This window comes from Mustelus asterias, chromosome 5 (genome assembly GCF_964213995.1).
Source record: "Mustelus asterias chromosome 5, sMusAst1.hap1.1, whole genome shotgun sequence".
NCBI classification, from domain to species: Eukaryota; Metazoa; Chordata; class Chondrichthyes; order Carcharhiniformes; family Triakidae; genus Mustelus; species Mustelus asterias.
In genome coordinates, this window is record NC_135805.1 from 84,175,474 (window position 1) to 84,199,505 (window position 24,032).

General features: G+C 42.1%; 2 protein-coding genes across 2 annotated transcripts in view; one reads left to right on the plus strand and one right to left on the minus strand.

Moving 5' to 3' along the window:
* The window catches only part of gckr (glucokinase (hexokinase 4) regulator), a 72,351-nt gene extending 50,037 nt beyond the window's left edge, over window positions 1-22,314 (plus strand). Inside the window, exons 13-19 of the mRNA XM_078212944.1 lie at window positions 1,491-1,561; window positions 3,851-3,947; window positions 4,036-4,136; window positions 9,640-9,723; window positions 9,826-9,975; window positions 15,979-16,113; window positions 20,963-22,314. Of these exons, the coding sequence (XP_078069070.1) occupies window positions 1,491-1,561; window positions 3,851-3,947; window positions 4,036-4,136; window positions 9,640-9,723; window positions 9,826-9,975; window positions 15,979-16,113; window positions 20,963-21,082 (758 nt within the window). The 3' untranslated portion in view covers window positions 21,083-22,314. The remainder of the gene's footprint in view (window positions 1-1,490; window positions 1,562-3,850; window positions 3,948-4,035; window positions 4,137-9,639; window positions 9,724-9,825; window positions 9,976-15,978; window positions 16,114-20,962) is intronic.
* Window positions 1-24,032, minus strand: part of LOC144493660 (cerebral cavernous malformations protein 2 homolog) — a 440,921-nt gene that overhangs the window by 35,554 nt on the left and 381,335 nt on the right. The window lies entirely within an intron of this gene.

Consider the following 24,032-nt stretch of genomic DNA (forward strand, 5'->3'; position numbering starts at 1 on the left):
TAGAACACAAAATGCATTGACTAATCCTTACCTTGTTCTCAGATAACTAAATACCACTCATTTTCTTTAAGGAGAAGACACTTGCAAAAGTGAACCACAACATAAGAAACATAACAAAAGATTTTCATTGAAATAATATAGAAACACACTACATTGCAAAATATTCACGTTATCTTTCATGTTGTGTATTTATTAGGCTCTATTACTAATCCCCATACTATTACATTCTTAACACAGGCTGTTTCTCATCTTACCAAATACAATTTTTGTATGTGACACTGACCTCTTGCTTCCATATCGTGCTACTGAAGTGTCAAGATCTTCTCAGGTTTATGACTGGTATTATACCAAAAGAGCACTCTAAGATTTTGGAAACATTTACCTCAGTGTCGATGATATCCTTACAGAGTATACTTCCGGAATTGTATTGCTTGTGCATCATATGTGTCTACCAGACACAGTACAGAAGCTTTCTCCTTTGCTAATGCAGTCACATTCGCATTATCATAGAAATAGTGAATTCTGTGGCCATCTTTCACAGTGTGGAGATGCCAGCGTTGGACTGGGGTAAACACAGTAAGAGTTTTAACACCACCAGGTTAAAGTCCAACAGGTTTATTTGGTAGCAAATGCCATTAGCTTTCGGAGCGCTGGTATTTCCACTCCATCTGACGAAGGAGCAGCGCTCCGAAAGCTAATGGCATTTGCTACCAAATAAACCTGTTGGACCTTAACCTGGTGTTGTTAAAACTCTTACCATCTTTCACAGACCACTAGTGCTGATCATGGGCTCTTTTTGGTCTATGAGAAAACAGGCCATATTGTTCCAATTCAGTTCCAAAACTCCAAGCTAAGATCTTCAAGGCTTCCATGGAAGTTGATGCTGCCACTCCGAAAGCAGCAATGACTCTTGATGTCTTGATCCTGTAAATATCTCCTGGATTTCCACACTCGCCAAAGTGTTCTTCATGTCCTGCCATATTGGTATCTTCATGGTATTGCTAACGTGGCTCTTGGATTCCTCTAATTTATCTGCCCTCTTTAACACATGAAGGAACTGTCTCCACTACTTGCTCAAGAGATTTATTATCCAGAATGATAGTAAAGACCGGACTCCTGAGATATTAGTCTTTGAGTCATAAGCAGTCACTTTTGCCCCTCTGGGATAGATAGCTGCTTCAACGTCATTCCTTAAAATAATCAGAAGTAAGTTTACCTGCCATGTTCCCATATCCCTTTCCTTCACCCATCTATCTGATCTAATCTTGAATAATTATGTTGGGTGAAATTTTCCAGCCCCATCACAGGAGGGGCAGGGCTGGAAAATACAATGGCGGACCATTCAAAAGTCCATTGCATTCAGCGGGACCAGATGATTTTCCTTCTCTGTTGTATGATGCTATACTTTAGAAAGTAAAATATCATTTTTCACAGGTCAATAATTGAAAACCTTTTCATCGCTAAGTATTTCTGTCCCATTTTTATTGCAGATTTCAGTCATATTCGTGGTTTTATAAACAATAAAGAAATGGCAAACAATGATGGTGATATGTCAACACTGGTAAGTGGTTTAAGTCAATGGAGCATATTCCGATTGAAGAGCCAATAGGGCCTATTTTAAGTTGGTCAAATTGACTTTAGGAGGTGGGAACAACCTCTAAATAGGTCAGTGGACTCCCTGCGCTTCTCATCGATATTCCCCCCATGGGCATTTTTGAAGGAATTCAGCAGTAGATTATTTTCATATGCAAATTCCAACCTTTTGATGTACCTAAGCACCGAACTGCCAGTTTAGGACTTAATGTAACTACGTGCCTGCTGTAAATGCTCCAACCAGATGTACCAATGCTACAGTCACATGATGATCTGGAAAGTTACATTTTAAATTATTTTTGTGGGAGTGGGATGAACAGAATTGTTCCTCCTGATCCCTCAAACATAATCCGGTCTGCTGTCATACCAACCTTACCCCCACTCTCACCCTCGGTAATTGCAACGTCCCCCCCCCCCCGTTCCCCGTCCCCCCCACACCTTCCCAAGACTTACTTCACTCAAATGAAGTACTTTACTATCAGCCAGGCACTCTCAGCCATCCAATGTTGTATCAGTCTGAACCAGGTTCCAGTCAGGATGTCCATTTAAGGCAGGGAACCAACGCATTCCACTGGTTGTTCATTGGAAAGTTAAAATCTATCACGTTATATTTTGATGACCAGATTTTAAAAGCATTAATATTTAGTCTATTAGAGAATTATTTACATAATTGGTAGTATTAAATTATTCTTGTACCATGATATGATGAATACAAATTACTTTTAAGAATATAAGCAACATAGTGGGGATGATTTTTTGACCTTGCCGCGCCTGGCTCAGATCCAATCCTGGAAAATTATGTATGGGCAAAAGATGTAAAAATAAAAGCATGAGCATTAAACTTGCATTTTCCACATTTTCCATTCTTTCATGGGATGTGAGCATTGCTGGCAAGGCCAACGTTTATTGCCAATCTCTAATTGCCCTTGAGAATGTGGTGGTGAGCCACCTTCTCGAACTGCTGCAGTCCTTGTGTGAACAATAGCACTATCAGCTCGGGAGCTCCAGGATTTTGACACAGCAACGACAGGCGACATGTTTCCAAGTGAGGATGCTGTGTGATTTGGAGGAGTACTGTTTCCACAGATGAGCGGGGAGCAATGGGCGGCACGGTAGCACAGTGGTTAGCACTGCTGCCTCACAGCAGTGTTCAATTCCTGGCTTGGGTGACTGCCTGTACGGATTCTGCACGTTCTCCCTGTGTCTGCGTGGGTTTCCTCCAAGTGCTCCTGTTTTCTCCCACGGTCCAAAGATGTGCACGTTAGGTGGATTGGCTATGCTAAATTGCCCCTTAATGTCAGGGGGACTAGCTAAGGTAAATGTTTGAGGTTACGGGGATAAGGCCTGAGTGGGATTGTGGTTGGTGCAGACTCGATGGGTCGAATGGCCTCCTTCTGCACTGTAGGGATTCTATGATTCAATCAGCAAAAGGTTTCCACATCAATGTTTGATCAGATGCCATGAAACAGTGAGTCAGGTTATATCCAAGGACGGTGATGGTGGAGTCTGTATTGACATCTAAGTGAATATGACTGTCAGTCTGTTGCTCACCTGCAGGACAGTGGTGCCAATTTTGGCACAAGTCCCGAGATGTTAGACTGGAATGGCTGCGCCTTTTACTGTATCTGATTAAAGTATCTTGATCGGATCTAGCATGGCCCACCTGGTTTGTTCTTATCGAAGAATTTTGTTGCAGTTTTGATATGATTCAGTGGCTTGTTAGGGCATTTCCGACATAGCAGTTCTGAAGTCACATGTCAGACAGATCAATTTAGGAGAACTGATTTCCTTCTCTGAAGGACATTAGTGAAAAAGATGACAATCCAGTAGCTTTATCGTCAGCATTACTGAAAGTAGCTGTTTTTATTTCAGACTTATCCAAGTAAGTAACTGAATTTAAATTCCCCAGCTGCTCTGGTATCATTGTCACACATTTCCCTGAATCATTAGTCTAGGGATGGCACCCGCTGTGGGAAATTCGGCAGCCCAGCCAGAAGTCCATTGACTTTTGGCATGACCAGGCGATCCTGAAGATGGACTCAGCTGGAAGCTCCCACCCCAGGTCTGTGGACTCTTGGTCATAACACAACCATTACGTTACCTTATCCATATCAACCTATCAAAAGGCCAATTTCCTTCTAACGCCCCATAAATCTCCAAAGTGCCACTGATAAGAATTTTACATGAATGTTTTGTTTTACCTGATTTTTCCCACAATTTCTAATCAAATGTTATAAATACTTTTTTTAAAAAATAGGGACCGGAATTTGCCATCTCACATGAAGATTTTCTGAAGAATGTGCTTCCCACAATCCACAGGAATGACACTATTGTTTTCATCTTTACTTTAGAAGGTTTGTAATGAAATTATTCACAATAGAATGTTGATATTGTTATACGTCTCATACGCTCCAAGAACCTGTATTTTTTGTTCTTTTGAAGACGGTGAAGTTTCAGAAATTGAGAAAATTGCACAGCAGGTTAAGATGTCAACAGACAACTTGTTTGCAATCTCACATGGAACAGCACGGCAGCACGTGCCAGTAAGTAGCCACATGTTACTAATCTATAAATACAATGGTGCTTTGTCGATGTAATGCATATCCCACTACCAGAAAAATGTTGTCCCCGACACATGTAATTTTGTAAGCTATTGTTCAGACCTGACTGAAAACCTAGCGAAATTAAAAACCTATCTTCTGACTGAGGCGTTGCAATCAGTGAAGGTCAGCCTCAAACACTTCATTTGGGGCCTCCCTACAAACCAAACAAAAAATAATTCAGAGCAATCAAATAACCAAGATTAAAACATTTGCTTTACCTTAAAAAATATTTACAAAAATTACCTTGCACAACTCGCATATTGTTACCGTAACCTTGAGGGCACTATCGATGCCAGAAGAGGAAATAATAATTTGGTGCCAAAATGTAACCCTCCCCCCCTCTAATCACTTCACATCAAGAAGAAATATCGCTAAGTATCTGTGACTAACATCAAATATCAGAAAGCACCCACGTTCGGTGCCTCGAGGAAATATAGAAGAAGGGAATCCTGCTTTCTTGGATGTCTACTTCTTTTTAATAATTGGGGAAATGACACCATTAGATAATTATACCATAATCCAACACACTCCATCTCATACAATGTAGTCTGGTGATTGTTATTCCATTAAGTAGAAGGACCAGGAAAAACATACACACATTGTATAAAATAAATACCTTTGGAGGGTGGGGGGGGCGGGGGGCGGTTGGGGTAGAAGGGTGAGGAGTGGTCCATGACACAGGCCCAAGCATCATGGACCCCTAAGGAGTAGTGGGCAATTTTCACTAGGTTAACTGGGCCCCTAATCTTTTACCAGGCCTTTTGAGAGATCAAGGTCACAGGAAAAACTAACTCCCACCCCAGACCCAACCCTTCTGCACCCCTGGCCTTTAAGTGATAGGCAGAAACTGCAGCTAAGACTCAACATATGCAAACGCCAGTATAGTTTGCAGTCCTCTTGTTTCTGCCCTCAGAAGCTGCAACACAATTGCAGTAGACTTTCATCCCCAAATACATTGCATCATTATCTGAAAGCAAATTACAAATTAGAATCATTTTTCAAAGTTTGTTAACTGCATCATGGTTGAAAATAAGTGGATTCTACTGTTCTCATTGAGTCTTACTTCACCATACTGATTTAAAAATACTATTACACTGAATGAACTGACAGAGTTAAAAACTGGTAGTTAAGTGTACACATCATGCACCACCATGGGTGGCACGGTGGCACACATGGGCGGCATTGTGGCACAGTGGTTAGCACTGCTGCCTCACAGCGCCAGGGGGCCAGGTTCGATTTCTGGCTTGAGTCACTGTCTGTGTGGAGTTTGCACATTCTCCCCGTGTCTGCATGGGTTTCCTCCGGGTGCTTCGGTTTCCTCCCACAGTCCAAGGGTATGTCCTTTGTCTGATTTCCTCTTTTAAGCAAATGATCTACATGTTACTGATAGAGTCTCTCTCTAATTTGCACCAAATATGAAATACACAGTGGGTGGAACTTCCGGTCATTCACGCCAGTGGGATTCTCTGGTCCCACTGCAAGAGATTTGGAGATTTGGCTGAGCGTCAAATGGGATGAAATAGTCAAAAGATTCCACCCATGGTTTCTTTACAATTACTCTAACCACATACACCTCCTAATCACCTCTGTGGTTTTTCACCATCTGATCTTCTGACCAGCATTGAATTCTCCAAGTTCAAGCCTGGTGTATCATGACACATCTTCACTTTGCCTTGCTCTCCTCTTATTTGCTATTCAATCAGGCCTAAGTGAGTTAAGGTCCGAATTTTCACACGAACCGAGGGGCTGTTTGTGGATGATGCCTATCATAGAAATCATAGAAACCCTACAGTGCAGAAGGAGGCCATTCGGCCCATCGAGTCTGCACCAACCACAATCCCACCCAGGCCCTACCCCCACATATTTTACCCGCTAATCCCTCCAACCTACGCATCCCAGGACTCTAAGGGGCAATTTTTTTTTAACCTGGCCAATCAACCTAACCCGCACATCTTTGGACTGTGGGAGGAAACCGGAGCACCCGGAGGAAACCCACGCAGACACGAGGAGAATGTGCAAACTCCACACAGACAGTGACCCGAGCCGGGAATCGAACCCAGGACCCTGGCGCTGTGAAGCAGCAGTGCTAACCACTGTGCTACCGTGCCGCCCACTACCGCCTACAGAGGCCTAAGTCCAGAAGGCCCACCCTGAACTCGGACTCCGTCATTTTTGTATGGGAAATGGAGGTGGGCTATAAATTGCACATCTATGGCTCACAAAGACAGCTGTTCATATGAATCAGCAGCTGACTCCACTCATGTGATTTTGGTGAGGTAGATGTCTGAACCCAAAATATGCTGATCAGACCTGAACAGATCTGAACATAGGAACTTAGGAGCAGGAGTGGGCCATTTGACCCATCATGCTTATTCAACCACCTTGTCAATTCATTTGGATAGCCAGGTAACCCTTTCACATAGGTAAGCTATCCTTTTGGATGTGGTCCTGGGACACCTTTGGAAGGGGTAAGGAATCGTTTAGGAGAAGTAAAGGACCCATTTAGGATAGTCAGGTGCCCTTTGAAATTGTTTAAAGTGGACGTGATTAGGTATAAAAAGTGCATAAGCTCATTAAAACTGTCAAAGCTGTCAAAGAATTGTCAAGTTGTCAAAGAACTCTGAAGTTATCAAAGAACTGTCAAAACTCATTGGATCTGTCAAAGCTTATTCAAACTGTCAAAGCTCATTGGATCTGTCAAAGCTGTCAAGCAATTGAACTCTACTGGGCGTTTAATTTTAAAATTACCAAATTATAGGATTTGTGCTGCAGGACGGGTTTTATAACGTATTAAGTGAGCAATTTGATTAACATCTCTATGAGTTTACAGAATATAAGAACTCTCATTTCCATAAGCAGTTAGTTGAAGGAATTTCAATATGTTGACTTTTTTTTATCAATTAGAGTGTTTTTTAAATAATCACATGATCAACAGACAATTTTATTTTATGTCAGCATAGCTCTTGAGGTTAACCCATGGTGAATGCTAGGTGAGTTAGCATGAAGGTGGGGAATATAGGTTGGCAGGAGTTGGCACTAAGTTGGCATAGGTACTATTAAGGCCCATGGGGGTGAATGGGAGACATGGGTTGGCATAGGGACTATGAGAGACCATGGGATGGGTGAGGGCATGAGATGGCATAGGTTGGCATCAATGGAGCATGGGGAGTGCATGGGGACATGAAGGGCTGAGGGCTAGAAGGCTTTTTTAAAAATCGTTTTTCAAATAATTTCAACAAAGTGCCAGAGCACAGAGACAGGCCTTCCAGTCAGCCCTCCTGGTAGCGTCTCCACTCATTCTGGAGGTGGCAGGCCCAACCTCTAATCCCAGAATGAAATCCAACCTTCTGGGCACCTTTTTCCCAGATCAGGTCGGTGGAGCAGGGAAAAGTCCAGTCTCTGCATTCCCAACCAGAGAGTGAAATTCAGGGCCTAAAAATTGTCTTAGAAGATTTTTTAAACACTAAATCATAAGGTTGTATAGTATGGGGTTATATTGTTAGAGAACAAAATGTCTGCAGCAGCATGACCTGCTGACCTATGAGCTGGAATTCTCTGTTGTCTTACGCCCTACCACCACTGCCAGCAAGAATGGAGAATTTGGCGCTCAGTCAAATCTCCATTTACAGCAGGAGGGCTGGAGAATCCTGGCCATGGTCTTTAATATCACACAGACAGGCCTTCAGAAACTATGTACATTTCTGAAGTATTTATGGAACTTTGCAGAAACACATATGATCGTCAATGCCTCTTTCACAATTTGTGAGTAATATTGTTCCAACTTTGTTGAAGTATATGAAGTATATGCTATAGTTTGTTTCCACACCATCTTCCATTATGTGAAATAAACCACACCTAACCTTTGTAGTGAGGCATCACACGCTAAAACCAATTGTCTCTTGGGATCGTATTGCGTCAAAACAACATCACTAGTTTGTGCTTCCTTCAGTTCTTCAAATGCTTCCTGGAACTCCACAGACCACTTCCAAGCTATTCCACCTTTGAGCTGTTGGTATAGTGGAGGGAATGTATTATTAAAGTTAGGGTTGAACTCAGAATAATATACAGCAATCCCTGTGAATGTTCTTCTTTGTTTCCTGGTCTCTTGCTTTTCAAAATCCCCTCAATCTTCTCCTGCATTGGATGGATACCTTCACCATCTCATTGGTGACTCAGGTATGTTGCATTTGGTACAATGAAGCAACACTTGTGCTTTCTAGCTTTGATACCATTAGAATGTCATCTAAGAAGCAGCACTTTCCCTTTATTCTATTTGCCTCCAGTGTCATTTTATTTCATTAAGTTACATACTGTGCTGACTCAGTGAACTGCACACATGCACGTGGAGCAATCTTTCAAACCTCTCAATCTTCCTCAAAATCATCTTTAGGAGTTCCAAAAAGTTTGTTGCAATGTTCTTCAGCCCTTAATTTCTTGAGCTAAAATAAATCCACCCTAGTTTGTTGTGTGCTGCACTGAGAAGACTCACCATAACCAACTATTATTCCCTAAAAGAAAAAGAGAGGCATCTGTAATATACCATAGCTTGTTCACAAAGATAGGCTTTGAGAAGATTTTCCATGGAAGAGGAAGAAGCAGAGAGACAGTGGAATTTAGAAAGGGACTTACAGAGAATGAGATCAAGTACTTTGCCTCCAATCACGGGATGAAAGAGGCAGCTTGGGGAAATTCTGAAAAGCACAAAGTTGGAAGATGTGGAAGAAGGTGTAATGTTAGAGGTTTCAAAGACTGGATCAAATCAGAGAGGCCTGTTACAACAACAGGAATATGTCTTTGAAGAAACCTACAATTCAATCACAAAACTATTTCTGTGTAATTGTTTGAGAGGTGGAACACCCCTTTGCTACCCGATAACTGATTTTTTCTTTTAGTTTTGGATTGTTATAAAGGCTCCCCTTAATGGTTGTGGTGTACATTTAGCCAGGAATATACATTTGTTTTACCACTGGCCCCAAAGCAAAAAATTCACAGTGGACATCCCTCCAGGTTAAAATCACAAGGAATTAGTTTCAGTGTTGCTCTTCCAAACATGTTGCAACTTTGGCAAGAGAGCGGTGGAACCCCCACACCCCCCCAGAGAAATAATATAAACTGTTTTTTTCTGTTGCTGAGAAGAGATGCAGATGAGGTTTGAGCAGCAAATGCTAGAGATGGATGGATGATACGCGAATTTTACCACCTCTGGGGCGGGCGAGGCTCGCAGAAAGGAATTCTCCATTGGCCTCGGGCGGGATTTTACAGGCCTCACCTGAGCGAGATTGTAAAATCTTAGAGAATCAGAGAGAGGTTATGCAGCACTTTCCCTTAGGCGTTTAAAAGCTTAGGGTCAAGTCCATTGCTGGTAGATTGTGTATAATTTACTTGTGACCATTCCTTGTCCCATGCTTTCTAAGGTTTCTTTTTCTTTTCTATTAATTTCCAGAAACATCTTGAGGAATTGTTCTCCATTACAATCAGTGTCACTTGGCCAGTAATGTTGTCCAACTATGAAGGATGCTATATTCAGGTAATACCTATTTGTCACTAACTAACCATTTTAGACTATCATGAATATTAGTGATAGCTAAGGGGTTGTAATGATCGTTAACAACTACATTATTCTTCACAGATGTTTCAGCGTGAACTGAGTACAAAATGGATACTGAATGCAATTAGTACAGGTGCACATGTTTTGAAAGGGAAAGTCTACCACAATTATATGATTGACCTCAAAGTCAGCAACTCCAAATTATTTGGACGGGCTTTATACATCATCCAGGTAGGGTGAAAATAAGTAAAGTGCTTACAAAGTTAATCCAAAGTTAATAGTAAATGTTCACAAATTTAAATGGTAGTTACCTTTTGCTGTAGAATTATAATTTTAAATAAACTCCATGTTCAAAAATAATGCGGGTAATGGGCAGCATGGTGGCACAATAGTTCGCACTGCTGCCTCAGAGTGCAAGGGCCCCGGGTTCGATTCCCGGCTTGGGTGACTGCCTGTGTGGAGTTTGCACATTCTCCCTGTGTTTGTGTGAGTTTCCTCCGGGTACTCCGGTTTCCTCCCACAGTCCAAAGGTGGATTGGCCATGCTAAATTGCCCCTTAGTGTCAGGGGGAATTGCTGGGGTAAAATGCATGAGGTTATGGGGATAGGGCCTGGGTGGGATTGTGGTCGGTGCAGACTTGATGGGCTGAATGGCCTCCTTCTGCACTGTAGATACTATGATTCTATGATAAGTATATGGTCTCAAGTTCATCTTTTATCTCAGCCTTTACATTATGTTTTAAATTTTGCAACAACCTGGCAGATGCCTGAGTTTTCCTGATGAAACCTTCTAATCTACTCCTGGAATATACATCAATGCCAGACAATAATCATAAAACTAAACTGGAAGACTGCATTCACTTCACATTCTCTTTTGTTAATCGATTGCTGTTTAGAGCTGGCCGTTTCTATAGCACAAATAGCCAAGCTAATCCTTGCTGGTCAGCATTACAAGTCAGAAGTCCCAAGCCTCCTGTCCTGCAGTCTGGACCAGCATAAGACTGTCATTCAGTTTTAGAAATAGGCTTCAATTAAATTTAGAACTTAAGATCAACATTCCAATATCAACATCGTCTCATGCTTCTCTCCCAAAAAATGTTGAAATGACGAGACAGTTAAACTAATCGAGAACCTTGGTGAAGGACCTGGACCCATGCTGCAAAGCATCAGCAAAATTGATGAAAGCAAGAAAGACGAGAGGAGACATTTTACTGCTTTTGTTTTCAGCAGGACAACCCCTGTAACTTTAAAGCTTTAACTCAACTTGGGAAATTATCTCTGAAATGAATTAGTAGTCCTTGGGTTACATCAAGCCTCAACTTCAACATTTATAGACTGTAGCAATCAACTTTTGCCTGCTCTCCAAATGTTTCCGTCCTGCCAATGTCCTTAAACAAAGGAGACTACAATGGGATGAGGCAGAAGTTGGCTAAGGTAGACTGGGAGCAAAAACCTTATGGTGGGACAATTGAGGAACAGTGGAGAACTTTCAAAGCGATTTTTCACAGTGCTCAGCAAAAGTATATACTAGTGAAAAGGAAGGACTGTAGGAAAATGGATAATCAGCCATGGATATCTGAGGAAATAAGGGAGGGCATCAAATTGAAAGAAAATGCCTACAAAGTGGCAAAGATTAGTGGGAACCTAGAGGATTGGGAATTCTTTAAAGGTCAACAGAAAGCCACGAGAAAAGCTAAAGAGAAAAGTAAAATAGATTATGAGAGCAAACTTGCTCTGAATATAAAAACAGATAGCAAATGTTTCTACAAATGTATAAAACAAAGAGTGGCTATGGTAAACATTGGTCCTTCAGAGGACGAGAAGGGGGATTTAATAATGAGAAATGACTGAGGCATTGAACAGGTATTTTGTGTCAGTCTTCACAGTGGAAGACACAAATAACATGCCAAAAACTGATGACAAGGAGGTTATGGCAGGTGAGGACCTAGAAATGACCATTATCACTAAAGAGCCAGTGTTGGGCAAACTAATGGGGCTAAAGGTAGTCTCCTGGCTCTGATGGAATGCATCCCAGGAAACTAAAAGAAATGGAGGGGGAAACAGCAAATGTGTTCGTGGTAATTTACCAAAATTCGCTGGGGCAGTTCCAGCAAATTGGAAAACAGCAAATAGGATGGCTCTGTTTGAAAAAGGAGGTAGACAAAAGGCGGATAATTATAGACCAGTTAGCTTAACTTCTGCAGTGGGGAAAATGCTTGAATCTATCATCAAGAAAGAAATAGCAAGACATCTGGATAGAAATTGTCCCATTGGGCAGACGCAGCATGTGTTCATGAAAGTCAGGTCATGTTTAACTAATTTACTGGAATTCTTTGAGAACATTACGTGTGTGGTGGACAATGGGGAACCGGTGGATGTGGTGTATCTGGATTTCCAGAAGGCATTTGACAAGGTGCTGCGCAAAAGGCTGCTGCATAAAATAAAGGTGCACGGCGTTACAGGATTAGCATGGAGAGAGGATTGGTTAACTAACAGAAAACAAAGAGTGGGGGTAAATGAGTGTTTTTCTGGTTGGCGATCAGTGACTAGTGGTGTGCCTCAGGGATCAGTGTTGGGACCACAATTGTTTACAATTTACATAAATGATTTGGAGTTAAGGACCAAGTGTAATATGTCAAAGTTCGCAGATGACAATAAGATGAATGGTAGAGCAAAGTGTGCAGAGGACACTGAAAATCTGCAGAGGGATATAGATAGTCTAAGTGAGTGGGCAAGGGTCTGGCAGATGGAGTACAATGTTGGTAAATGTAAGGATATCCATTTTGGAATGAATAACATCAAAATGGACTAATATTTAAATGGTAAAAAAATTGCAGCATGCTGCTGTGCAGAGGCACCTAGGTGTCCTTGCACATGAATCACAAAAAGTTGGTTTGCAGGTGCAGCAGGTAATTAAGAAGGCAAATGGAATTTTGTCCTTCATTGCTAGAAGGATGGAGCTTAAAAACAGGGAGGTTATGTTGCAGCTGTATAAGGTGCTGGTGAGGACACACCTGGAGTACTGTGTACAGTTCTGGTCTCCTTACTTGAGAAAGGATTTACTGGCACTGGAGGGATGCAGAGGAGATTCACGAGGTTGACTTTGGAGTTGAGAGGGTTGGCTTATGAAGAGAGACAGAGTAGACTGGGCTATACTCATTGGAATTCAGAAGAATGAGTGAGATTTTTGGAAACATATAAAATTATGAAGGGAATAGATAAGATAGAAGCAGGGAGATTTTTCTACTGGCAGGTGAAACCAGAACGAGGGGGCATAGCCTCAAAATAAGGGGGAGCAAATTTAGGACTGAGTTGAGGAAGAACATTTTTTTAAAGTTCATTTATTAGTGTCACAAGTAGGCTTACATTAACAGTGCAATGAAGTTACTGTGAAAATCCCCTAGTCGCCACACTCCGGCACCTGTTCAGGTACACTGACGGAAAATTTAGCATGGCCAATGCACCTAACCAGCGGAGGAAACCCATGCAGATACACGGAGTACGTGCAGACTCCACACAGACAGTGACTCCAGGCTGGAATTGAACCCAGGTCCCTGGCGTCCCTGGCGCTGTGAGGCAGCACTGCTAACCACTGTGCCACCATGCCGCCCAAAGAGTTGTGAATCTGTGGGATTCCCTGCTCAGTGAAGCAGTTGAGGCTACTTTTCTGAATGCTTTTAAGGCAAAGATAAATAGATTTTTTAAAATATTCATTCGTGGGACATGAGCATCGCTGGCTGGCCAGCAATTTTTGTCCGTCCCTAGTTGCCCTTGAGAAGGTGGTGGTGAGCTGCCTTCTTGAATCGCTGCAGTCCATGTGCTGTAGGTTGACCTACAATGCCGTTAGGGAGGGAATTCCAGGATTTTGACGCAGCAACTGTGAAGGAACGTCGATATATTTCCAAGTCAGGATGGTGAGTGGCTTCGAGGTGGTGGTGTTCCCATTTATCTGCTGCCCTTGTCCTTCTGGATGGAAGTGCTCGTGGGTTTGGAAGATGCTGTCTAAGGATCTTTGGTGAATTGCTGCAGTGCATCTTGCTGCTACTGAGCATCGGTGGTGAAGGGATTGAATGTTTGTAGATGTGGTGCCAGTCAAACAGGCTGCTTTGTCCTGGATGGTGTCAAGCTTCTTGAGTGTTGTTGGAGCTGCACCCATCCAGGCAAGTGGGGAGTATTCCATCACACTCCTGACCTGTGCCTTATAGATGGTGGATAGGCTCTGGAGAGTCAGGAGGTGAGTTACTCGCCACAGTATTCCTAGCCCCTGACCTGCTCTTGTAGCCACCATGTTTATGTGGTGAGTCCAGTTGAGTTTCTGGTCAATGGCAACCCCAAGGATGTTGACAGTGGGGGATTCAGTGATGGTTACACCATTGAATGTTAATGGGCGATGGTTAGAGTGTCTCTTATTGATGATGGTCATTGCCTGACATTTGTGTGGCGTGAATGTTACTTGCCACTTGTCAGCCCAAGCCTGGATATTGTCCAGCTCATTTGAACATGGAACTGCTTCAGTATTTGAAGAGTCGTGAATTGTGCTGAACATTGTGCAATCATCGGTGAACATCCCACTTCTGACCTTATGATGGAGGGAAGGTCATTGATGAAGCAGCTGAAGATTGTTGGGCCTAGGACACTACCCTGAGGGACTCCTGCAGAGATGTCAAGGAGCTGAGATGACTGACCCTCCACAACCACAACTATCTTCCTATGTACCAGGTATGACTCCAACCAGCAGAGAGTTTGCCCCCTGATACCCCTGATTTTTGAACAGTAAAGGAATTAAGGGTTATGGTGAGCGGGCGGGTAAGTGGAGCTGAGTCCATGAAAAGATCAGCCATGATCTTATTGAATGGCGGAGCAGACTCGAGAGGCCAGATGGCCTACTCCTGCTCCTAGTTCTTATGTTCTTATGGGACCAGAAAATCCCATCTTTAAATATTTAGCACAAAATAGAATGGCAACCTGCTGAGTTGTTAGCTTGTTAATACTTTAACAATTAATTTTTGAAATATCAAGTATATAGTGCATTTAAGCATGAATCGTACCAAATTTATTTCATAAAGAGTATTTTAACAGTGCTTAATAAGATTTCAGCAAATACTTCAAATTGTTAATACGCCAGAAATTAGAGATTTGGTGATGTTTATTGAAGTCTAATAGAATATTGAGAATAGTCAGAAAATCAGCACAACTAACATATATCTGAGCTTGTGACACCACATCGAAAGGCATTAAATACTGTATGACCTCCACTGGCCTTCACTTGTAGCTTTAACCACAAAGAACAAAATAAAACACGACCAGGAATAAACAAACTAATCTTTCAGCCAGAGAACAAAATTGCTTATAATGTGGCACAAATTGACAATCTCATTTGGAGGCCCATGTGAACTATTTAAGTGCAAAAGTATTCTTGGGTTAGGGTTGAAGAACCTTCTTAGAATAGAACAGAATCTATAGAATCCCTACAGTACAGAAGAAGGCCATTCAGCCCATTGAGCCTGCACAGACAACAATCCCACCCAGCCCCTATCCCTGTAATCCCACATATTTACCCTACTAATCCCCCTGACATCCCCCTGACACTAGGGTCAATTTAGCATGGCCAATCAACCTAACCCACACATTTTTGGACTGTGGGGAGAAACCGGTGCACCCGGAGGAAACCCAACAGACACAGGGAGAATGTGCAAACTCCACACAGACCTTCACTCAAGCTAGGAATTGAACCCGGCTCCCTGGTGCTATGAGGCAGTAGCGCTAACGACTGTGCCACCATGCCACCCCACAGCAGTGACACGGTGGCACGGTTCTTGGCACAGAGCAGAGAGGTTTGACGGTGGGGGGGTATGGTTAACCAGAAAAACATGAGATGTAAACATTTAAAAAATTTCTCCATTGAAACCCACCCATCATTGGATATTATCTTCCCTAGGATTGATTCCCCCACCAAAGGGAATGGATACATCCCCAGAACTGGAAAATTCTGTTCCCCACTTGGAAAAGCCATCCCTGTTAGGAGGGGGTCTTTACTATTGCTCTCACCTCATGAAGCATAATTTGGTAGCAATTAATGCTTGCATTGGTTGAAAAAAAATAGAAAAGTGATTCCCCAGTGCTAACATCTCTCATTTTGATGAGTGTAAAAATCAAAAACTTAAAAGAAGGTAGCATTCCTAATAAGCATTGATTGACATAAAAGTCTACATTCCATATTCTTTTCTCTTGTTAGAGGTTTACAGGCCAGACCCGATCCAAATGTTTGGAGAAATTGTTACAGACTATCTACGAAACAGATGAATTAAGTGAAAAGATAAAAAATGTGGAAGTTTCGAAACACATTCAGCATGCTGAAACAATGAACAAGGTAAGAAGAATAAACTTCAATGTCATGGAACTAGCTCACCAAAAGCTTTTCATCCTCAGAAACTAATTACTGAACCCGGGTGAAAATGCAGTTAGAATACAGTGCCAGTCATGTCAACTGGAATCGGCAATCCTGCTGTTTACATATTTCAGGCATATTAGTCATTCAGAGATTATAAGTAGCAACCCAGATCAAAAATTCAATACAACATAATAAATGTTTATCGAATTAACAATACATTGGAGAGAGAAAATTCAGATGCGGAAAGCATCTGAGAAAATAAGGAAAACCGACAGCAACATTGGGATATGTACACTGGAACTTGCTAGTTGATTCATTTCTCCAACCTTTCTAATGCTGTTATTGATTCCTTCCCTCATTGTTACACCCTGATATTCATACTTTGATAACAGCGGCACGGTGGCACAGTGGTTAGCACTGCTGTCTCACAGTATCAGGGATGAGGATTCAATTCCGGCCTCGGGTCACTGTCTGTGTGGAATTTGCACGTTCTCCCCGTGTCTGTGTGAGTTTCCTCTGGGTGCTCCGGTTTCCTCCCGCAGTCCAAAGATTTGCCATGCCAAATTGCCCCTTAGTGTCAGCAAGGTAAATACATGGGGTTACGAGGATAGGGCCTGGGTGGGATTGTTGTCAGTGCAGGCTCGATGGGCCGAATGGCCTCTTTCTGCACTGTAGGGATTCTATGAAAAGTTGTCTACCTTCTTTGATTGCAGACAGTGCAGAGCAGAACCTTAACAGCCAAGGTAGGGCAGGTTCAGGGCTTAAAATCCCAAAAAGGGACCCTGACATGACCTTGTCCATTTACATTTTCAGTCCTTTGTCAGTAGCTTTTCTCCTCTGTTTAATCAGTCCTGTAAAGAAAGTTACTTGCCTCCTGGATTTCTAACAAAGGGTATTCATCTGAACTGTTAACCTGCTTTTTCACTTCTGGATGCAGATGGTCCTGCTATATATTTCCAAAATCTTGTTTCTTTACAATGTCCCCAGAATTTAGACTTTTTTTGTAACTTCTCTAATGATAAAGGAAAACAAACAGCACAGTAACACCGTGCAGTCCCACAGAAAGGAGGATTCAGGATCAAAATAACAACTGGCCTCATTTGGGTTTATTGTCCTCTGAGGAAAAGCTGCCATTCCAAGTCTGCTTTTTAAAAAATTATTCTCAGCATGTCAGTAATGCTGGTGAGGCTGCATTTATTGTCCATCCTCTATAACAATTACTTTGGCTTGGACTCCTACACTTAGAATAATGACAAACACCAAGTAATGTGTCCACTTACACATAATGCTGCCTTAATTTCAAGTTACAGAAAACAATAATTACCAATTGCTGAGTATATGTATGTTGGAGCTCGCCTGGATGCTCCATCCACTGACAACATCTCCTCACACTTCTTCCCTTACTGATCAGGTCACTCCTTCCCTACTACAGCACAGATTTCCTCCCACTCTGACTTTCAAATTCTTGGCTGCATTCCAATTACCATGACGTCAGCATGTCTGCATCTTCACCTATATTTAACCACTTCAATCAAAAGCTAATTTCAACTCACCTGATTAGGTTTCAATCATTGTACTGTCCATCACAAGCCAGACTCCACTGACCACGACTACCGTTGTCTCAACATTGATTCCTTCAGCCCAGTTTGTTGAAACTTTCAACTTGTTACCCCACTTATGGCATTCCAAAAAGGAGGTCAGGATGTAGGATCAGTTTGGTTGGAGATGATGAATGGCATGGAACGAAGTCACTAGTGGGAGTGGGCTACAGGCTGCCTAACAGTAACCACATGTAGGACAAGGTATACAAGTAGAAATACCGGGGCTTGTGATAAGGAACAGCATTAATCTTGTGTGATTTTAATCTACATATAAACTGGAAAAGTCAGATTAGTACCCTGGATGAGGAGTTCAGAGAATGCTGTTGAGATCATTTCTTACAGCAGCGGTACCAGCGAGGGTCAGCACATTGTGGAACCAGCCAGAGAGCAGGTCATATTAGACTTGGCATTGTGTAATGTGACAGGATTAATTAATGATCACAGAGCAAAGGTAGCAGCCAGCACAATATGATTGAATATGACATCCAGTTTGAAAGGGAAAGAAGCGAGTCTAAGACTAGTATTTTAAACTTAAATAAGGGCAATTGTGTGGGTATGAAAGCTGAGCTAGCTGAAATGAACTGGGATACAAGGCTGGAGAATAGTTCAGTGGAGAAACAGTGGCAGCTCTTAAGGAAATACTTCAGAATAATCAATAAGTATACTCCTACTATAAATAAAAATTCTAAAGGGTGGACCCACTATCCGTCATTAATGAAAGAAGTTAAGGAAAGTATCAAACTTAAGGGAAAAGCGTATAACTGCTCAAAGATGAGTGACAGGTCAGATGATTGGTCAGAATATAAAGAATGGCGGAGAATTACTAAAATATTAATCAGGAAAAAGAAATTAGAGTGTGAGATGAAGTTAGCTAGAAATGTAAAACAGATAGCAAGAGTTTCTGCAGGTATTTAAAAAGGAGAAGAGTAAGTAAAATGATTGTTGGTCCACGAGAGAGTGACAATGATAAGTTAATAGTAGATAATAAGGAAATGGTGGATGAAATGAACAAATATTTTGCTTCTGCTTTCAATGTAGAAGATACAAAGTAAATTCCTTTAATAGCTGGAAAGGTTCCATCAAATTGGTAAGTGGCAAATGTAACACCTTTATTCAAGGAGAGGGAGGAGGAAAATAGGAGACTAAAGGCCAGATAGCTTGATGTCTGTCATGAGAAAGATGCTAGAATTAATCATTTAGGAGGCTATAGTTGGGCAGTTTGAAAAACTCAGGGCAATCGAGAAGAGTCAGCATGGTTTTGAGAGTGAAGGCCTGATAGCTAAATTTGCAGATGAGACAAAGATGGTAGGAAAGTATGTTTTGAAAGGTGATAAGGGGGTTGCAGATGAATAAAGGTAGAGTGAGTGAGCAAAAATCTGGCAGATGGAATGTAATGTGGGAAAATGTGAAGTTATTCACTTTGGCGGGAAGAATAAAGTGGCAGAGTATTACTTAAATGGAGAATGACTGCAGAATTCTGAGGTGTAAAGGAATCTAGGTGTTCTATTGTATGAGTCACAAAAAGTTAATATGTCGGTACAGGAAGTAATTAAGAAGGCTAATGGAATGATGTCCTTTATTACAAGAGGAATCAAACATGCAAGTAAGGATATTAATCTTTAGTTATACAGGGCATTGGTGAGCCCACACCTTGAACACTGAGTGCAGTTTTGATCTCCTTATGTAATGAAGGATGTAAATTGGAGGTGGTTCAGACAAGGTTTATTAGATTGATACCTGGAATAAATGGGTTGTCTTAGTTGAACAGGCTGGGCTTGTTTCCACTGGAGTTTAGAAGAGTGAGGGTAACTTAATTGAAGTATGTAAGATCCTGAATGGTCTTGACAAGATAGACATGGAAAGGATGGGGGCGATTCTCCCAAAAGTGCTGAATTGGTGGGAAAACTGTTCTAGATCACGATTGTTGTTTCTTCTTGTGGGTGAGTCCAAAACTAGGGGGCACCGATTTAAAATTAGGGATAGCCGTTTTAAAACAGAAGTAAGGATAATTTCTTTTTCAGAGGGTTGTGCGACTTTGGGATTCTCTGCCTCAGAAGGCAGTGGAGGGGATCATTGAATATTTTAAAGATAGAGTTGGATAGATTCTTGGTAAGCAAGGGGATCAGAGGTTATAGGGGGTAGATGAGAATGTGGAATTCAAAACGCAAACAGTTCAGCCATGATCTTATTGAATGATGGAGCAGGCTGTTCCTAATTTCTATTTCATATAATTAGATCAGCCATAGTCTTATTTAATGGTGGAACAGGCTCGATGGGCAGAGTGGCTACAATTGCTCTGCATTCATATGTTTGTATGCTCATAAGTTTAGTTCAATGTCCTCTCCAATCTCTCCTGCTTGTTACACGCATGGGTAGGCCACCACTAGCTTTCATACAATTCCTACAGTGCCATTCGGCCCATTGAGCCTCACTGACAACAATCCCACCCAGGCCCTATCCCCATAATCCCAAGTATTTTACCCACTAATCCCCCTAACACTAAGGGGCAATTTAGCATAGCCAATAACCTAATTTGCACATCTTTGGACTGTTGGAGGAAACTGGAGCACCTGGAGGAAACCCATGCGGACACGGGGAGAACGTGAAAACCCCACACAGACAGTCACCCTAGGGCAGAATTGAATCCGGGTCCCTGGCACTGTGAGATAGCAATGCTAACCATGTCACCCAAAATATGAGGGGTTTGTCTTGTGAAGAGAGATTAAACAGTTGAGGACTATATTGTCTAGAGTTTAGAAGAGTGAGAGGAGATCTAATTGAGGTATATATGAGAAAAGATATTGACAAAGATATTGTGGGGCAATCGAGGACAAGAGGTCATAGTTTTAGGATAAGGGGTAGCAGATTTAAAACAGAGATGAGGAGAAACTACTTCTCTCAAAGCGTCATGAATCTATGGATTTCACTGTACCAGAGTGCCGTGGATGCCTAGACATTGAGTAAATTTGAGGAGATGGACAGATTTTTAATTAGCAATGGGTTGAGGGTCTATGGTGAACGGGCAGGAAAGTGGAGTTGAGAGCAGACAAGATCAGCCATGTTCGTATTGAGTGGTGGAGCAGGTTCGAGGGGCTGAACAGTCTACTCCTGCTCCTAGTTTTTATGTTCTTCCAACCTGTCTGTTAATTTGGCAATGGGCTATGTTTAGGTCAGTAAGAGCTGAAATGTCAACTTTGTAAGCCTGAACTGCTTTGTGATATTTTCAGATTGTTCCAGCAGCGATGGTGGCATTAATGAGAAACTGCTCCATATCAGAAGCAAAAGCCCGACTTGCATCTTGCTCAATTGTACGAGAGGCCATCAGTGAGTTTGATATCCAAAAATAGACAGCAGATCACACAGAAGCAGCAGAATAAGAAATTAATGGATAAAAATTTCTTTCACAAGGTTTTTGAGTATTGTAGTGACATCTGCACATGAAAAACATGATCCCAGCAATTACACAAGGATTATAATCACTACTGATTGTTACCATCCGCCATGTCAAAAGAGCGATCCCCAGTGTAGGCCTGTTAAAGATTCAGATCTCCGTATCACCTGGCCCGGACCCTGGAATGGATCGTGTGATTGATCCCCAGCCACACCACTGGCATTTACCTGATAATGTTGCCCAAGTATACGCAGTCTACAAAATAGTAGGAGAATTGCAACCCAGCCAATTACTGCCCTATCAGGCTACTCTTGATCATCAGCAAAGTGATGGAAGGGGTTGTCAACAGCGCTATCAAGTGGCACTTACACAGTGATAACCTACTCGGTGATACTCAGTTTGGTTCCGCCAAGGCCACTCAACTCCTGACCTCATTACAGCCTTGTTCCAAACATGGACAAAAGAGCTGAACTAAAGAGGTGAGGTGAGAGTGTCTACCCTTGATATCAAGGCAGCATGTTGCATCAAGGAGCCCTTGAAATCAATAGGAATCAAAGGAAAGTTGTCCACTATTTAGAGTCATTTCTAGCACAAAAAATATGCTTGTAATTGTTGGAGATCCATCATCTCAGTTGCAGGACATTGCTGCAAAAGATCATCAGATTAGTGTCTGGGTTGTTTCATCAATGACCTTCACTCCATCATAAGATTAGAAGTGGATGTTCAGTGATGTTTGCACAATGTTCAGTATTGTTCACAACTCCTCAGATACTGAACCATCACCTTCAATTGGGCAATAGGGTTGGGCAATAAATACTGGCCTAGCCAATGATGTCTACATCCCGTGAACAAATAAAATCAAAATCCACTTCCGCCACTTTTGCTAAGTTATGCCTGGTGAGACCTGATGTAGTTACACCAATGCATCTTTAGGTCCCAACTGAGGGTAAAAGCTTTAAACTGGTTCAATGGCCTCCACATCACTGGCCTTGTTTGGGGTGGGTGGAGGTCCACACCAAATAAGGTCACAAGAATCACCTTGGAAATTTCAGTAGTCACCTAAATGCACCTAACAATGTTTGGGGACATTTTGACTGACTCACACCGATAGTATGACAAGAATTTGAGAATTTGGGGCCATTGTTTTCCTTGATTTTACTATTACCATGAATAAATAAATCTGCCGTTAATTTTCACAGCTTTATCTTCCTTATTCTATTTTTTAGTAGCAAAGTTAAACACTAGCGTATCTGGTATCACATGAACGCTTTCATTCTCCATTATTTTTACATTGTTGGTAAATGGTTTAGAATAAACATTTACTGCAACCTTCAAAACAAATGCATTTAACAGCCAAGACAAGGGGCGGGACTTTCCGGTTGCGCCCACTGCGAGACCGGAAATTCCCCCCCGAGGTCAACAGATCTTTAAACGCTCCGTCAAATTTTCTGTCCCACCCATGATCATTCCCACAATTAAAGTTTGCACTGACAATCCCACCCAAGCCCTATCCCCATAACCTCACCTATTTGCTCCGCTAATCCCCCTGACAGTAAGGGACAATTTAGCATGGCCAATCAACCTAACCTGCACATCTTTGGACTGTGGGAAGAAACCGGAGCACCCGGAAGAAACCCACGCAGACACGGGGAGAACATGCAAACTTCACACAGACAGTCACCCGAGGCCAGAATTGAACCCAGGTTCCCGGCACTATGACACAGCAGTGCTCATCACTGTGCCACCGGAGTTTGTTTGCTCCCTCAAGGAATACACAGAGAAATGGGCTAAAAAGCTAGCTGCAGACCTGATCTGTGTGTACTGGTGCTAGTGTGTCAGTGTGTGAGTGATAGAAACAAGAAGTGATGGCAGCCAGTCACCCCTGCAAAGACAAGCACAAATAGGATCTTTCCCTCTCTCTATTGCTGAAGAAAGCTCAGCAGAAGCTCACACCAAAAGGGAATAGGACAGCATTCCAGCCACCCTACGGAACCCAGTGTTGCCAAACTCTGTGCTAAACTGCCAGTCAGCTCTACCAGAATCACCCAACTTAACAGCTGCAAAGTATCGCCATCTACACTCACCAACAAACCAAAGACTGTTTTTTTAACTTTTATCTGGACTTCTACCTTCTCATTTCTAGCCTGTTTTTATTATTTTCCTGTGTTTTAGTAACAAATAAACTTACTCTTTCTTTGACTTAAGAGAGCCTGCTTAAATTGGCTCCTTCATTCATGGGACGTGGGCATTGCTGGCTCGGCCTGCATTTATTGCCCATTCCTAAATACTCTTGTTCAAAGGGTATTTAAGAGTCAACCATGTTGCTGTGGATCTGAAGTTACATGTAGGCCAGACCAGGTAAGGACAGCAGATTTCTGAGTGACATTACCACTACACTGCCATCTCCCCATCAGCCATGAAGTTGTCTTTACAGGGGTGACTGGTTGCTGTCTCTTTTTGTTCCCATCTCTCTCTTTTTAAAAGAGTAAATCCATTTGGACTGGGAAATAGTATCCACAGGGGAAGGGGTCCCTTTTAAATTAACCTTGCTTGACAAACTGAGGGGTGGGGATTGAATAAAGAAGGGAAGCCAGCTAATTCCTCCTCACCCAGGAGCATAACAAAATTGGGGTCCTGTTTTGGAAGTTAACAAATTGTCTGCGGATCAGTCCTAACACCAGAGAGAGCTGCCATTAGTTAGTGGGGAGAGATAGTCCAACACTTTTTTACTATAATGTTGGGTTTGAGCAAGTGACTTTTCAACTCATGAAGAATTACACAGAAAATCATCTCATCATTATCAAGAAGTATAAATATAAAAATATAGATTTAACTCCATTTTTAACTATTAAATCACTTCAGAAAGGGGGGGCCGGACTGCTTCCTCTGAAAGGCTGCAGGATACC